The sequence below is a fragment of the Mirounga leonina genome, unplaced genomic scaffold, assembly GCF_011800145.1.
Source record: "Mirounga leonina isolate KUSES-001 unplaced genomic scaffold, KU_Mleo_1.0 Mir_114, whole genome shotgun sequence".
NCBI lineage: Eukaryota > Metazoa > Chordata > Mammalia > Carnivora > Phocidae > Mirounga > Mirounga leonina.
The window spans coordinates 29673792-29691488 of record NW_023270265.1 but is presented as its reverse complement, the minus strand read 5'-3'; the positions used below and the strand labels follow the sequence as shown (position 1 = coordinate 29691488).

At 39.9% G+C, this 17697-nt stretch overlaps 1 protein-coding gene across 1 annotated transcript in view; it reads right to left on the bottom strand.

The window, feature by feature from the left end:
* CFAP58 (cilia and flagella associated protein 58) overlaps positions 1–16937 on the bottom strand; it is an 86892-nt gene extending 69955 nt beyond the window's left edge. Inside the window, exons 1-7 of the mRNA XM_034987227.1 lie at positions 16917–16937; positions 14444–14725; positions 12266–12414; positions 8277–8433; positions 7220–7414; positions 4457–4594; positions 2340–2499 (exon numbers count right to left, since the gene is read on the bottom strand). Of these exons, the coding sequence (XP_034843118.1) occupies positions 2340–2499; positions 4457–4594; positions 7220–7414; positions 8277–8433; positions 12266–12414; positions 14444–14725; positions 16917–16937 (1102 nt within the window). The remainder of the gene's footprint in view (positions 1–2339; positions 2500–4456; positions 4595–7219; positions 7415–8276; positions 8434–12265; positions 12415–14443; positions 14726–16916) is intronic.
* Between the last annotated feature and the right edge of the window lie 760 nt (positions 16938–17697).

Below are 17697 nucleotides of genomic sequence, written 5' to 3'. Positions count from 1 at the left end.
CTCCTCTTTTCCAGAATTTTATGGCCATTGTCACCTGTTTATTCTTCTGGACGAACTCTAGAATCAATTCTCAAGTCCCAACAATATAACTTACTGAAATTTTTATTGGAAATATTAAATGTATAGATTAATTTAGGCAGATTTATATCCTTATCATATTGCGCTTTCTCCTCCAGGAACTTTGTATATCTCTCTATTTTTCAAGTCTTCTTACTTTATACCCCTCAATAGAATTCTGTAGCATGTTTTATATACATGTCTTGCAGATATCCCAGTAACTTTATTTATAGATATCTTATTACTTTAGTTGCTACTGTGAAAAGGGGTTTTTCCATCATATATTCTAACCAATTCTTTGTATGAGAGGAAGCTATCAATGTGTATATATTTATTTTATAACCTGCCACCCCAGTGAACTCTCATTAGTTCTGGTAGTTTATCATTAGTTCCTTGGGTTTTGTGATAGAAAATCGTAACACATGGAGGACTTGTGCTCCTAACTATTATGTCCAATGCCACTCTTTGATCAGGCACATCAAAAGGAAGAGGACCCTAAGAAGAAATAATGATGTTAACGAGATCTATAAAATAACCAGAGGAGAGAGCATGATGAATTCTGTAAACATGATTTAAGAATGAAGAATTAGGTCCAACACTGAATGGATAATTTTTTTCAGAACTATTACAAGCAAAAATACAGAAATTTAAATGTGGGAGTGTTTTGAAAGTCACTAAACCAGTTACAAAATATGATCTAGTAATTCTGTTTTCCTTCCTGTCACTGAAGACATTAGATTGTAAACTCATGCAAGACTGTAAGCATTCTGAGGGCAGGGACCTCCATGCACCCAAAGCCAACCTTAGTGCCTGCACATAGTAGGTACTCAATCTATTGAAGGAATGGAGAAATTCTCAAGCCACAACTGTACCTCAACAAAAGATTATTTCCTGATGTCTTAGAGGGAAAAATATCTGCACTGTTCAAAGGCTTACACAACACACACAGTTGACCATTGAACAACATGAGAGTTAGGGATGCCAATCCCCCATGAAGGTGAAATCCACATACAACTCTGACTCCCCCAAAACTTAACTACCAATAGCCTACTGTTGACCAGAAGCTTTACTGATAACAGAAACGATCGACTAACACATCTTCTGTATGTTATATGTATTCTATACTATATTCTTACAATAAAGTAAGCTAGAGAAAAGAAAATGGTATTAAGAAAATCATAAAGAAGAGAAAATACATTTATCTGTAGTGTATTTATCGAAAAAAAATCCACACATAAGTGGACCCACACAGTTCAAACACATGTTGTTCAGAACCAACTGGATTTCTGATAACCTTACCTAGAGATTTAGGTTTTACCTAACTTTTAGTGAGGCGATGTATGTTTTTATGCTGTTACGTATGTTGCCTCATTTGGTGACCTACAACTCACGGTAGCGCACGTAAGGTCGACAACCTGTTCCTGCCTCACATACTCTGGTGTAGTTAAATTCAAACCCGGATCCTCTGTCTCTGAGTCCGGAGCTGTTTCTGCCACACCAAATTTGACTAGTAAATCCTATTTTCAATTCTATTCTTTTTCAGAATGAGATGGCATTCTATCTTACTACTTATATAAATAGTAATAAGCCTGGATAATAATAGATGCCATTTAGTAAGCATTTACTCTGTGTTAGGTACTAGCCACAATGTGTATTAGCTCATCTCCTCCCGCAACAGTAAATAGAGTGAAGGCAGGATCCGAGCCCAGGTAGACATGACTCCCTAGTTTGTATCCTTAATGGTTTTTCTGTGCTATAATGGCCTTCCATGGCACTTAAATTTTTCCCCCACAGGGCAATGTGATAGCTGGTAAAACAAGTGTCTACCACATGGTAAAGGACTAACAGAGAAAAGAATTTAGGAGCCTTTTATTTTTGCCCCACTGATTCTTGTCCCAAATACTGCTAGTGGGGGACGTTCATTTTAGTTTATGCCCTATCTTCCATGAGAAAAGGGACTAAAGCAGAAGGTCATGTAGAACCAAGACCTAAGAGTACATATGTTATTTAGTCCAGTGACAAGTATGGAGCAGTACTTTTGGCTGGATTTAAATTGTGCCAATATAGTCTGTTGAAGAATTTTTTAAGGTAAGAAAGTTTAAGATATTCAAAATGATGTCCCCTACATATTGGCTGCTTACCAGCTTGAAAGTTGTTTTACTGATTACATTTGGCATGGTTTGTGTTTGTACACACAGAGCCCTGGGTTACCAAATGACATTAGTCATCAATGAAATGTTTACAAAGGAATAAAACAAAGTGCAAAATGGTTCTTGGTTTACCTCTCTCTAATCCCAAGATCTGATTTTTTAGAGTTTCCTTGTTCTGTTCCACTTCTGACTTCTGATCTTCAATCTGGTGCAATTTCTTATGGATTTGTTCTCTGATTTTGTTGAGCTTCCCAATGTCAAGCCGCATCTGATGGACTTCTTCCTCTTTGGCCTGTAATTAATGAGACAGCATTAACCAGGGACACTCAGTAAATAAAGGACCAGTGACTTCATGATGGTAAACTCAGAACCAATAAAAGGAAATTGTTCCTGTGTCAGTCCAAAGTTGTTCTATGGGTTAAACAAAAACACACACTGTTTGGTTTTGAGAGAAATTGAAAAACTAGTCTCTGAATAAAACATGTGGCTATGTAAGCTAAAAAATAATGAAAAGACTGATTAAACCTGATGTCTCAAGGTACCACTGAATTGTTGAATCAAACAGGATGAGAATGCTGAGTCGTATGTATCATAAATGTGTGAATTTTGTGTACAAATGCTATATTCGATGGGCAATTTTTATGGACTCACGGAGTGATCTCTCTCAAAAGATTATTAACATGCTATAATATATTCAAATACTCTTGTGAACCCACGTGGCCACTTTAGTGTAATAACATACACTAGAGAAAGGGCCCTCCTGCCTCAGAGGATGTTAGTCAGTGAGTGTACATACAGATACGTGGACAGGGCAACATGAATAGGCAAGTCTACATAAAGGCAAAAAGTACTAAAATAATAACTCTTGAAAAAGAAAACACCAGATTTTTGTCAATGGACTTCAAGGTTTGTGAATTTTTTAAAATTTAAATTAAATTCATTTTTTTTTTTAATTTGCCATTCTTAGAAATTACCGGAAAAGCAACCAGTGATTCGTCCGCAAATCAACATTAGCAATTATCCCCAGCTCTTGACAAGGAAGAAACTGCACTGAGCTGGGCATGTTATTCTCGGATTATTGCTAGAAGTAGAATCCCATAGGTCCAGAATCTGATAACAAAAATACTACATCTTTCAAGGTGCCCCATTCATGTTATCAAAGAAGAGAATTAATGGCGTAAGCATTTTTACCTTAATTTCACCTTAGGGGCTAATACATTATTTTGCCTTAAAGTAGCCATTTCATTTCTGCTTCAATTTACAGCTTTCTCATAAAGAATGGTTTCAAGTCAAACCATCCAGGACTGCTTTAAATGCTCCTCCACCTCAGATTTACATGAGCCAAATTAGCTGAACTAAGGCCCTTTCCAATTAGAACACTAGAATGTTCTAACTCAGTAGTTCTTAATCCAGACCCTGTGGTTAGACTTCAGAAAAATCCTGGAAACCTGAGACTGCATTCAAAATAAGATGCAAGATGTGCACATAAGTGTGTGTGTGTGTGTGTGTGTACATGTTGTCATCAGACTGTCAAAAGGGCCTATGATGCAAAAACTGTTGTACTTCACTGATCAAATCCATGTATCATTCTTGATCAGTCACTCATTTTGTGCCTAGTATCCTAAACGTAACCAGAGAAGGGTTTATGGATTTTTTCAGAATTCGTGATAAACACAAAGCTGCTCTGTTAAGCAGGTAGGTATACAATATGTACCCAAGTATACAACTTTTATCCAAACATAATTTGCAAGCATTCTTCACTGAGGACCGGGAGAAGAATGGAAAGACTGTCTTGCAATTTACAGTGGACAGAAGTAAAAATCATGGTTCTACAATCCTGGAAGTAGATACCCAGTAGTACCAGTCCATCCCCGACCCCTCCCATTCCACCTTCTCTAGACAAGTCGTAAAATATAATCTGACTTCTTTGCTACTCGCTCACGTAAATGGTTTAACTAGTAAGTAGTTACTTCCAAGGCTAAGTTACAGAGATGAGCATTGGAGCCAGCTTTCAAAACCATCTGCACAACCATATGATCAATATTCAGGTTTGTGGTCTTAGAAGAATGGAAGTCATCAAAGTATCTCCTTCTGGGAAGAAAGCCATCACTGAAGGCTTGCACCTGCCTCTGACATATCAAGGCTAATACAGGTTACCCAACCAAGGGCTCCAGCCACAAAGGTAAACCTAAATTAATAGGGAATGAAGGAAGGGGTGCTAGGGAATAGATAGGTCACTTGGTGTTTACTTTGAGCTCCAAAGACTTCTGCTGGTTTTCCTGGGATAGCTGCTCACAAACCAGACTGTGTTGTTCGTTCTCTTGCTGAAGTTTTGAATTTCTCATCTGAAACTGCTCCAGCTCCTTTGCTGCTCTTTCATTCAAGATCTGAAAGGCGCATCACGAGCTGGTTAATGCTTTTTAATCTGATTACAGTATCTGCATATCCACACAGGAGCCCCCCCTCCCCCCCCCCCCCCCGGCCCCGCACGCTGCAAACCTCCCGGGACAGTCACAGCAAGCACACTTTCTTTGTCTTTGTAGAAATTGTTCTTTATCCCCAGTGAAAGCACTAACACACTCAAATATGAGAAATCATACATGGCTGAGGAAAATGACGCCTTCTAATGAACAACACAGAGAGCATAATTTTTTTTTTTTTCCAAGAGCCTTGGGAAGTCTTGTTCACAGGTGGCAGATAAATATTTTAATGCCTGTTTGCCATTTGGCAAGCTTCACATGCGCAACAATTGCTATAATCATTGCAAATGAGCTAGAGATTCAAACGGGTTTTATCAGCTGTGGGGCTGGGATGCTCCCTCTTCAGAAGCAAATCCTGCATTAACATGCCTAACGCATTTTCGTGAGCAGAACTATTCACAGACACCAACACAGAGACCATGCCCCTTAAGTCCAACTGAAGTCAAAACCGCTCAACAGCAGTGCAGGGATTTCTATCTGCCTGACTTCAGTGTCAGTAGGGTTTCTTCTTCCCTACCTTGACTATCCTGAGCAGACACAGTTTTATTAAAAAAAAAAAAAAAAGAGGAATATATTGGGGGTGGGGTGGAGTCATTTCTATCGGCAGACTAGTGGGAGGATGGGGGGATAGCAAATGTGCTGAAGGGAAAAGAGAGAAGATGCTTAAACAATTATTCCAAAATATAACTAGATGCGAGCAAAAGTTAAACATGGGAAGAATCCATCCAATTTCCCGTCAATAGGGACTAAATAAAATATAGCTGGCTATGCCAAAAAGGAAATTGTCTTTTACATGAGTCCTGGATATTGCTAAACAAAGCACTGTAGTTTGATCATGATGTTCAAAAACCTCTCAAATTTCATGCTCCAAGACGTCTCATGTTTTTCTTGTGGATACTTGCACGTTGTGTATTACCTGTCTGATTTCTGGCTCTATGTAAAATTAATGAAGCAATTGGCCAAGGAATGTGTTCTCATATCTATTTTTTAAGTGGCAAAATGCTGTATGGCTTGACAATTCTTTGGAACCTTCCTAAGAGAAAATATTTTCAAGAAATGACTTTTCTCCATTACATGAATTGCTTCTTGAAGAAATGAGAGAAGAGGGGCGTCTGCTTAGTTCAGTCATTGGGCATCTCTTGATTTCGGCTCAGGTCATGATCTGAGGGTTGTGGGATCAAACCTGCCTAGGGATCTGCACTCAGCGGGGGGCCTGCTTCTCTTCCTCTCCCTCTGCCCCTCCCCCAGCTTGCACACACATGTTCTCTCTCTCTCTCTCCCTGTTCCATTCTCTCTCTCTAAAATAAATACATAAATTAAAAAAAAAAAAATGAGAAAAGACAGACCAGAATTACTACTATTTGAGTTACCTTAAACTGCTATTATAGGGGAAATGTTAAAAATAGTACCATATTTAAAAGGCATAAAGACTGAATATGGTTTCCTAAACTTGAAACTTAAAAATAAGCCTATTAAAAATTAAATCATGTAATGGTCACACAATGAATATTATGAGTCTGAATGGCCTATTGAGCTCTGTCCAATAGAACTTTCCACGATGATATGAATGTTCTCTAGCTGTGTTGTCCAATATGGTATCTACCAACCTTTGAGGCTAGTGAGCACTTGAAATGGTACTAGAGCAACTGAGGACTTAAAGTTTTCATTTTATTTAATTTTAAATAACTTAAATTTAAATCGCCACCCATAGCTAGGGGCTACCATACTGGACAATGCCACTCTATAACTACGTGGCAACATAAATGAATCCCGCAAACAGAATATTGAGCCAAAGAAGTTAAACACAAAAGAGTACACCCTGTATTGCATTTCTGTAAAGTACAGAAACAGACAAAACTAAACTCTGCTGAGAATTCAGAATAGAGGTGAAGTTTGGGGGAGAGAGTGACTGGGAGGGGACACAAGGGGACATCTGGGGTAGTGTTTATTGGGCTGGGTGCAGGTGACCAAGATGGGTTTAAAAGGGTTTTTGTTTGTTTGTTTGTTTGTTTGTTGTTGTTGTTGTTTTTTAAAGATTTTATTTATTTATTTGAGAGAGAGAGAATGAGAGACAGAGAGCATGACAGGGAGGAGGGTCAGAGGGAGAAGCAGACTCCCCGCCGAGCAGGGAGCCCGATGCGGGACTCGATCCCGGGACTCCAGGATCATGACCTGAGCCGAAGGCAGTCGCTTAACCAACTGAGCCACCCAGGCGCCCCAAGATGGGTTTAAATGGAAAAAATTCATCAAGCTGTACACTTGTGAATCACACACTTTCCTATGTGTATATTATACATCAATAGAAGGTTCAAAAGAAATTAACCCATTGGAGCTGGGGGGAAAAACAAAACAAAAACAAAGAAGGTCATATCTACCTATGTGAACTGTTCAAAGAGCAGTGTAATGCTAAGTGTTGTGTTATCCACATCTCCAGTGAAGAGAGTTTGCTGCTTTCCAAAGAAAATTCAAAGTGCTCCAAAGGCACCCTTCCTGGTTTTGCGGGGACTGCGGTGTCGCCCACACCCAGCGCACCTTCTGCTCCTTCAGCTGCTGCTCCAGCTTCTGAAGCTCCTCCTTGCTTTTCTGCACATACTGCTGGAGGGCCTTAATTTCTGTCTGCCTGGTGTCCATGTCCGTCTGAATCTGCTTGAGTTCTTTCTCTAGTTTTTCCTTCTTCCGAGACTCTCGTGAAGCTTCATTCTGACGTTGCTGGATTTCTTGCTGGAACTAGGGGCACAGAAAGGACAGGAAGGAAAGAGATGAAGCCCACGCCAGGACACGTCTCAACCATCTGAGATTCTCCCTTTCTCAAATCTTATATTTTCAGGGCAGCCACCTTGTAGTAGCCTTTCCCCTGCAGGACAGTCATCTTTGAGCCCCAATGTTTAAACTTCAAGAATATTCTGTATTGTTTTTCAGGGTCTTAACACCAAACATCCACCCAGATGGTGGGAACAAATCCACAAAGAATGGTATAAAATCCAGTTAAATATGGAAGCCCAGAATTCCACAGAAGCTAAGCATGGAAAGAATTCATCCAATTCTCTATCAATAGGATCTAAATAAAATGTCACCAGCTACCCTAAATATGAAATTATGTTTCACATGAGACCTGGGTATTACTAAACAAAGCATTCTAGTTTTATCATGATGGCCAAAGTCTATGAAAAATCTTTCTGTCATCTCATGCTCAAAGGAGTCTCATGTTTTTCTCCTGGAGATTGCACGTGTGAATCATCTAGTTGACTTCTGGATTTACATAAAAGCGTTCAAAAGGGGTCCTTACAAAGGAGAAGAGCCAAGGAAGCTACTTCTTCCACCATCCCCAAAGGCAGGGCATCTTGGCCTTTACCAGGGACACCTTCTTAGGCCAAAATTTTAAGCGGTGCCCTGTCTTAGTGACTTCTCAGACAAAGGATGTTGAGAGGAAATGCACAAAGCAAACTGCTCCTGCAAGAACAAACCAGAGAAACAAGCAACTGTGGATGCTTCGTTTGGGCACCAGGGAGTAGATCTAACAGAGGAACAAGATGGGAAGGACTTCTGGAAGGTAATGTTCTTTCATCTTGCCCTCTGTGGCAGAACAGACCTGACTGATGGCCTGCTCTGCCTCTTCTCTGCACCGCTCCGTTTCTTGCTGCTGTTCAGTGGTCTGAGCTAAGGACTCTCGTAATTTCACCACTTCAGACAAGAGCTGGTCTCGCTCCTTGGTCACTTCTTCTTTGAACTTCAGTAAATCTCGGATACTAAAAAAGAAGAACACAGGAATCAGGCTAAAAGGCCATCTGCTCAGGAGTCCTCCTTATCACCCTCTGAGCTTGTGTTCATGGGCAAGAGTTCGGGTCAAGGACTAACACTATTCAGGTGTGAAAGAGAAAGATCGTTATGCCCTGACCATGGACATGGTAGCTGCTTGTGAGCTGTTAACTGAAAAGGAAGTTCCAATAATAATATACATAATATGATCCCTTTTCTTATCTTTAAATAATTATAGTGTCTGTGTATATGTGTGTGTGTGTGTTTTACAGACATTTTTATAGCAGTCCAGAAAAACAGACTGAGGGGCGCCTGGGTGGCTCAGTTGGTTAAGCGACTGCCTTCGGCTCAGGTCATGATCCTGGAGCCCCGGGATCAAGTCCCGCATCGGGCTCCCTGCTCGGCGGGGAGTCTGCTTCTCCCTCTGACCCTTCCCCTCTCATGCTCTCTGTCTCCCATTCTCTCTCTCAGATAAATAAATAAAATCTTTAAAAAAAAAAAAAGAAAAGAAAAACAGACTGAAACTTGTAACTAGTTATCTCTGAAAAGTGGAATATCAGGTTGGAAGAGTTGGAGGGATAATTTTTACTCCTTAGTTTCCATGCCTCTGCATTATTTGAATTTGTTACAGTAAGACTACACTGCTGTTGTCAACTCTTGTAATTAACCCTAAGGAGACGTTAATTTAAGACATTATTTGGTTAATATATCCAGTGGAGGACTATGATCACAGCCATAAAGTCAAAATGAGGCACACTTAAGCAAATACTACACATCACCGGTTTTCTATCCAGTCACCCAGAGATTAGTTTCTCCCAAAGGGAATGCAACCCAAATGAAATGTTCCCAAGAACAAAATTTGGAAAATCATTCATATGCCAGTTTTTAGAGAGTATGTGATAATATCTGTTGATTTGAATTGTAAACCAGTTACTTCCACATCTCAAAAACCATTATCTATGATTTGGCATGACTTTCCACAGAATTAGTGTTTTGAAAGTAGAAAGACGATGTCTGATCTGACCTGTGCTGCAGAATTGAGGTCTAGAGCAAGGCCGCTACGTGAGAGCCAAGAAAGCAGAGAACTTGCACTTGAAGCACTTGCCACTGACAGTCATCAAACAACTGTTGGAAGCACAGTAATCTGACAATATTTATTTACCGATAACTTTGCTAGAACATAACTGCTTAATAAGGAAACTTCAAGACCACATTCAGCTTCTTCTCCAGAAACAAACCCTTGAATTCTAAGGTTACTATGAAGACAGCTACACCTAAGTGCATTCTTGAAGATGAAATTCTGGCCTGGATAGTGTCTTCAGTTCTCCTCCTCACCGTGTTCCAATGTCTTTAATGCTCCCCCTAACTGGGGTGCTGGGGTGTCTCAGTCAGTTAAGTTTCTCACTTTGGCTCAGATCATGATCTTGGGGTCCTGGGATCGAGCCCTGCATCAGGCTCCACACTCTGTGGGGACTCTGCTTCCTCCTCTGCCTCTCCTTCTGCCCCTCTCTCCACTTGTGCCCACTCTCTGTCTCTCTCTGTCTCTCTCAAATAAATAAATAAAAATCTTTCAAAAAAATACTCCCCCTAACTGATCAGTTCCCTCACATTGCTCTTCAGTAGTTGCTGTGATGATGCTTGACTTTGACTTTTTTAATGAGAAAATAGAGCTCGTTATTTTGGACACTGCATGTGCCTGGCTAGCTCAGTCGGTAGAGCATGAGACTCTTATTATGGACACTGCATCTTCTGTTAGTTTTCCTTTTCTCTCCCCCAATGCCTGCACTTAGAACCATCTCTCAACGTTGGATAAAATGCACCTAGAAAGTATGAGAAACCTAGACACCAGTCAGATATGCTTAAAAATGGCTAACGAAGCGTGTGTGCTCATTCCTGACTCATTAATTAATGCAAGGTTTTGCATGCCCTGCACAGGGCTAGACTTCTAAAGGGAAAGTAAAGGTGTCTTCCTTCGAGGAGTTCACAGCCTAATGAGTAGCGAAGCATATCAACAAATAATTTCAATACAATGTGATCAGTGCCATACTTGAGATAGATGTTGTTTGGGTTCTATGGAAACAGAGAACACAGTGATTCTCATGCTTACATATTGGTTCTATGGGTGGGAAGGAGGTTGAAACAGAGATGCTGAGAGTGATGCAATTAAGATGGTGTTTGAGATAGGTCTCGAATGGTCCATAGTTGTTTACTGTGTGGCAAAAGGAAGCAAAAACATTCTTGGCATAGAAAACAGCATGTTCAAAGGTGTGGAGGCATAAGCAAGCATGGTGCTTCTGGACATGAATCTAGTGAGGTTGACAGGCAGATCTATGCAGGACCCTGAAAGACATGTTCAAGACTAGGCTGCATCCTTTGGGAATGGGAAGCTATTGAAGGTGTTTGGAACATGTACTGGAGATAGAAGCACACAGGTACATGTTTCAGAAGCCTAAATCTGATATATGGAAGATAGTGCAGAGGGGAGATGTCTCCTTGAAGGCAGGGAGACCAGTGAGATGTCCATCACCAAATCCAGCAGAAAATGTGGGGCCCAAAGCAAAGCACTAGCACTGCTGATAGGGAGCAGGGAAAGACAGAAGTGAGGCTTAAAAGAGAGAATCAACAAGATGAAGCTTTAAGGCAGCAATGTCCGCAATAGCCAAACTATAGAAAGAGCCTAGATGTCCATCAACAGATGAATGGATAAAGAAGATGTGGTGTATATATATGTGTATATATACACATATACGCAATGGAATATTATGCAGCCATCAGAAGGAATGAGATCTTGCCATTTGCAACGACATGGATGGAACTAGAGGGTATTATGCTAAACAAAATAAGTCAATCAGAGAAAGACAATTATCATACGATCTCACTGATATGTGGAATTTGAGAAACAAGACAGAGGATCATAGGGGAAGGGAGGGAAAAATGAAGCAAGATGAAACCAGACAGGGAGACAAACCATAAAAGACTCTTAATCTCAGGAAACAAACTGAGGGTTGCTGGAACAGAGGGGTGTGGGAGGGAAGGGGTGGCTGGGTGATGGACATTGGGGAGGGTATGTGCTATTGTGAGTGCTGTGAATTGTGTAAGACTGATGAATCACAGACCTGTACCCCTGAAACAAGTAATATATTATATGTTAATTTAAAAAAAAAAAGATGAAGCTTTAAGGGATAAAGGCCTAGAACCTGTTTAATGGCCTAGAACCTGAGAAGTAGGAAGGATGGTGATGGGACTAATCATGGGAGTTGGGGGGGTTGGAGAAGAAGCTGGAAATCAGAGCAAAAAAGCAGCCAGTTCCATTCCTCACAAGTTTGAAAGAAAGAAGCCTAAAATATTTACTCATTTTGAAATTGTAGTACATATTTCTGCAGAGCCAGAAGTTTAATATAACCACAAATTAGGAGTTCTTGGGTATGGAGAAAGGGAGCATTAAAAACAAAAAATAGCAATAGATGGAAAACAATCTCCAGGAAATCACCACAGAAGGAGACTCTCGTATCACAAAGAACATTCCAGGTGACGCTGCAAGCCCCAGGTCATCTGCCCAAGAAGGGGGCCTCTACAAAAGCAAGTTCAACATCCATCAAGAAGTCATGACCTAGGGGCGCCTGGGTGGCTCAGTCGTTAAGTGTCTGCCTTTGGCTCAGGTCATGATCCCAGGGTCCTGGGATCGAGTCCCGCATCGGGCTCCCTGCTCAGCGGGAAGCCTGCTTTCCCCTCTCCCATTCCCCCTGCTTGTGTTCCCTCTCTCGCTGTGTCTCTCTGTCAAATAAATAAAATCTTTAAAAAAAAAAAAAAGTCATGACCTACTTGCTATCCTGGTCCATGGACAGTCCAGACCCCTGCTCCACTAGTTTGGTTAGGTTCACTATTTCCTCTTTCAGGGCAAGGATCGTCTCCTTTGCCTTCTGCTCTTTGTCATAGGCTGAGTCCACCATCTTCCAGGCCTTTTCGATTTCCTATATGGGCCACGGGACATCAGTGAGAAAAACCAAACTAGGATCCAGATGCAAGATAAACTGAGCAAATAGAATAATAAAACAACTCCAATATAGTAGTCATTTATGGGGAAAGAAGGTTACATATTATACATTATGCATTCTGTTTATATTGACTTACTAAATTGCTCAACATGAGCTAGTGGATCCTGAACAGCAGCTTTAGGGAGTTCCTGGCTCACATCCTGCAAGGGCTGCTGTAACTAGGGGGATATTTCTGATGTTGAGATAGGTTTACAAAATTAAAATTAAATTTAAATTTAAATTTAAAAGGAAAGTTTATGTGCTTTCCAAGCCAGATATTTTGGGAGGAAAAAAAAAAAAAAAGATCAGGAGTGGCCTTGGATCCAAGCCCTGAATGTGAAGGTCCTCATAGATTCCAAATTAAAAATAAAAATCTGTTTTGTCCTCAGGTCCCAAGTAAGTGGTCCTGGATGGCGATGTTGGCTTTAGAACAATTCAGAGCAAGGTGGTCTTCCCTGTCATGTAATTGCACACAACAGCCTTGGTCATTCCCATTCCAGAAACCCACGCCCAGGCCTTTGGGGAGGGGGAAAACAAAGTCCCTCGCTGGGAGTGGAAACAACTCAAGCATTTTGGGCTTTCTTGCTGTTATGAAATGCAATCTGGAATATTAACATAACTACTTAGAAGGGAATTACAGCGTTCAGATAAGCGAACATAGCATAGTAAGTGTTGCAACAGCCTTGAGTTTTCTTGCAAAGTTTTCTTGCAAAATTTTGTGCAGTAGAATGTGAGTCCTTTCTATAGGTAAGAACCTATAAACTCAAGGTGACAATACTCCACTTTCCTGTTGACAAGGCATAAAATGAGTGGAAGAGAGGATTTCCATAAATTCATGCCCACTCTTACATTAGAGAGAGAGAGGGGAGTCTTGGGTAACTTCACATAATTTAGTGATTCAAAACAATTATGGGGTATTTTTTTTTTTGTAGCAACCATATGTACTATTTTCAGCAAAACAAATGAAGGATATTTAAGTGAAAACGTGATTATATGAAGCTTTGTCCCAATCAATCACCAATTATATTTTAATCTGTTCGCGACTTCCATTTCCAGTTTTTTAATTTACAATAAAAATGGTTTCTTTCTCATCATAAGAAGAATTAAAGCCTTCTTTTATTGGTTTTTCGGCAAAAAGAAGAAAATGACGACGGAGAGAAAATGGCACTTTAAAAAAGGTCATTTCTAAGAAAACAGATGTCATAACTTGCACTGGTCTTGGAAATTCATTTAAATTGGGTGATGTTTTATTGTATGATATGAAGGGACTTATCTAAAAATGTTCATGAGTTATTTCTCATCACTAGGGTTTTAATTATAAATTAAAATCTCTTTACCTTTTATCACCCTGAGGTCAACAAGTAACATTTACATTTTACCCTCAAAATAATGCAACACACTTGAGAGTGAAAAAATAAAGGGTAAAACGGAGCCATACTTTCTCAATATCCCCCAGACTGAATCCCTGGTCTCCCATTATGAGGAACTGGGAGGATTAAGGAGGAAGGAAGATCATGAAAATTACTATCCAGGAATTCTCAAGGTAATTTCCCCCAAAGCAGTGGGAAGAGCAAAAACATGAAAACATCCTTTTAAAAAAATCCTTAACAAGCTATCATCATGAGATATCTAATTACTCATCTTGTATCAAACAAGACATACTGAGGTCCCTAATATTACACTTACTTACCTCTAATTCTTTTTGCTAACCCAGTATTTCTTAGAAACCCAAGCCAGTAAGGTTCTACATTATTTTCTGCATAGTGAAATTCACCCAGGTTAATTATTTCCTTTGAAAATGAACATTATTCCCTAGGCTTAATGAATATATAAATCATGTAAATTTTTACTTAATAACTCATTTACTACCAGCCTAGAGCTGCCAATATAAGGCAAGAAAGACGTTTTAAATATAGGATGCGTTTATGGCCCCTCTGCCTCGGTTTGTTTCTACAAGATCACCGACCTTCTTCAGGGATGCAATGGTGGTCTGATCATCCTGGGAGAGCTTCAGGGCAGTGGCGACCTTCGCGGAATTAACCACAATCTCTGCATTTAGCTCTCTGCATTTGGCCATCAGACGCTTTTCATTGTCGTAAGACTTTTTCATGACAGCATGAAGCTTCTCATATTCTATTCTAAATTTCTCCAGACTTTTGTCCCCTGAAAGTTCATTGAGAACCTCCTGAAAATCCCTTTCCATTTCTTCAAATGCAGTTTCTTCCAGCGCTGGTTTGTCACTCTTTTCCTGTACAAAAGATCAGGAAGGGGAATGAGTATTGCAATGTGTATACCATTCCTATTCAGGGATTGCTGTTATTAGCTATAAAGACCTTCACCAACCCAAAATAAAAGGCCACTGACAAGACTATATGATGGAAAGACATCTTGTTCATCCTCTGATGCACGTATATATGTATACATGTGTCTTAGGGTAATAATATTTATAATATAATGATAATATATTATATCTATATAATAATAATATTTCCTACCACATGGTGTCAAAGAGCAGATTAAATAGGATCATTCATGTTAAACACTTGGCCACGTGCCTGGCAAACAGGAGGCACCCAATAAATTTTTATAGCTCTTATGATTATGCCAAGCCCTGATTTGTCTTCACTTCATTCTGCTTCTTACTGCCCCAGGGAATGCAGAGATAAGCCATGGCATCTCATGGTCAGTTATAAGGAGATTTTGGTGTCGATACCATGAAATCACACATACTCACAATGAACCCCATCTGAAATATGGAATAGTCTCCTAAAAGATATTCCATCTTTTTTATCTCCTAAAATAAATAGGTGAGGTCACCTCCACAAGTATATTGAGATACCCCTTGTGCCATGCTCACAGGCCTTCTCCAGATTCGCTTCCTATGCTCAGCTAGACAACAAATTATTTTTTTTAAAAACCCCAGACGTACAAACGTAATTCAAACATATGACTTAGAGGAGAACCCGGGACTCGGTTATACAAGAATTCTCATTTCTTTAGTGTTAAGAGTTGAATCTGTCCCCCAGAAAGGTATGTAGAAGTTCTACCCCCAGTACTGTAAATGTGACTTTGTTTGGAAGTAGAGTCATTATATACATATATCTAATCAGCTAACTTGAGGTCATACTGGAGTAGGATGGGCCCTAAGCCAATAGGACTGCTGTCCTTATAAAAAGAGGGAAAAGTGTAACTGTGTAGTGATGGATGTCTAAATTTATTGTGGTAATCATTTTGCAATACACACACACATATATGTGTGTGTATATAACAAATCATTATGTTGTACACCTAAAACTAATACAATGTCACATGTCAATTATATCTCAATTAAAAAAAAAAAAGTAGAGGGGTGGGATTTGGACAGAGACACAAACACAGGAAAACACCATGCAAAGACAGACACAGGGATTAGACTGAGGCAGCTGTAAGCCAAGGAAAGCTAAGGATGGCTGGCTACGGTCAGAAGCCAGGAGGAGGCAAGGAAGGGTTTTTACTTAGAGTCTCAGAGGAAGCAGGGTCCTGTCAACACTCTGATTGCAGACTTTTAGTCTCCAGAATTGAGAGATGATAAATCTCAACCGTTTAAAGCCACCCGGTTTACAGCACTCTGTTATGGCTTGCCTAGCAGACTAATACACCTTCTTCTTGTTGGACACAGCACAATAATAACAAAGAATGGGGATGGTTAATATACTCATGTATTTATTCAGCAAATGTTTATTGAACATTTGCTATGTGTAAGTTGGCATGAGGGAGCCTGCGGGAGGCAGTAAGGTAAGGAATAAACAGCCCTCCCACAGGGAATTTCGACATTAATAGCTGATGGGGTATGTTTTCCAATAATGAAAGTAAGGAATTTGATACCTGCCATAAAATGGATTCAAAATTCTACAAGAGACCTATAGGAAAATGGAAACTACTCCCAGCAGCAAGAATGAAAGCAAATTTCCTAAAGGAGGTGGTATTTGAGCAGGCCCAGAAGGGAAAGCGAAACGTTCACGGGTGAATATGGAGAGAAAAGGTATGCCTGGCCCACTGCAAAGCTTGAACAAATGCTCAGGGCCCAGCAGTATCCAGGATTTGAGATTGGTTAAGAAGCTCACGTTGGCTAAAGTGTAAGGAGTATGACAGGGAGAAGAAAAGAGAAGACTAGATAGGGAGTTAAGGACAGACTAGAGGCCTTGAGTGGAATTCTAAGGGCTATGGAGTGGATTAATCTGTAGGCCACACAGACCCACTCAAGACTTTGGAACTGATAAGGTTTGAAAGGCCTTATTTATGTATGCAACATTATGCTTTGGTACTCTACCCTAAAAAGAGCTTCAACATCAACACTCTATCGCTAATCAAAGAAATCAACTGAGATGATTTCTCTAATCCCCCAAAGAAAGTAAAATTTAAATACACCCTGCAGATTTAGGGTAAGCAATCTTGTTTACCTTCCCCCTTGACGAGCCCATCTTGCCCAATATAGAGAAAGTCTACATATTTTGGGTTTTCAAAAACACTTGTACTGCTCATTTCCAAAGATGACACCCAAGCAAAAGAATCCACATCTTAAAATAGATGTGGGGTAACAAGCATATCTATGACATTTTGCATAACAACATTACTGCTAATGTTAAACTCAACAGAGGTTTTCTTCCCGACTAAAAGCAGCTTATTGCCAACATCACAATACAGCAATTCCACAAAGGAGAGAAAAATCTTATTAAGAAAATATGGTGCTTCTGCTGCCCTGTGTTTTCCCCTTGTTGATGCTAAACATCAGCACATACCAAAATGTATCATGGCAATGTTCTCAATTCCATCCCTGTAAATGGTATTAATGTCAACACTTGATCACTAGCCTAATGATTTGTTTGCTGACTAGGTTTTCCCTGTACACCTGGCACTTAGCACAGGAATGGAAAAATATCAAAGAAAGCAAAGTTTTTAAAAAGTACTTTTATGAACAGATTTGTTCACATTGTCATTTTAAAAATATATCGCTACTAAAAGCACAGCAAAAATAGTCTCTGAGCTGTGACCAGTAACCAGTTGGTGTCTACACTCTCAGAGCATATAATGGTATCTGTTTTGGAAGCACCATTTTAACATGAACCAGTCAGAAAAGAACTGTGATGTTCCTTCATTCAATACCTATCTTTTGAGGGTTTACTATCTGCCAGGCACTGTTCTAGGTGCTGGGAATACCAATCAGCGGGAAAATGACAAGGA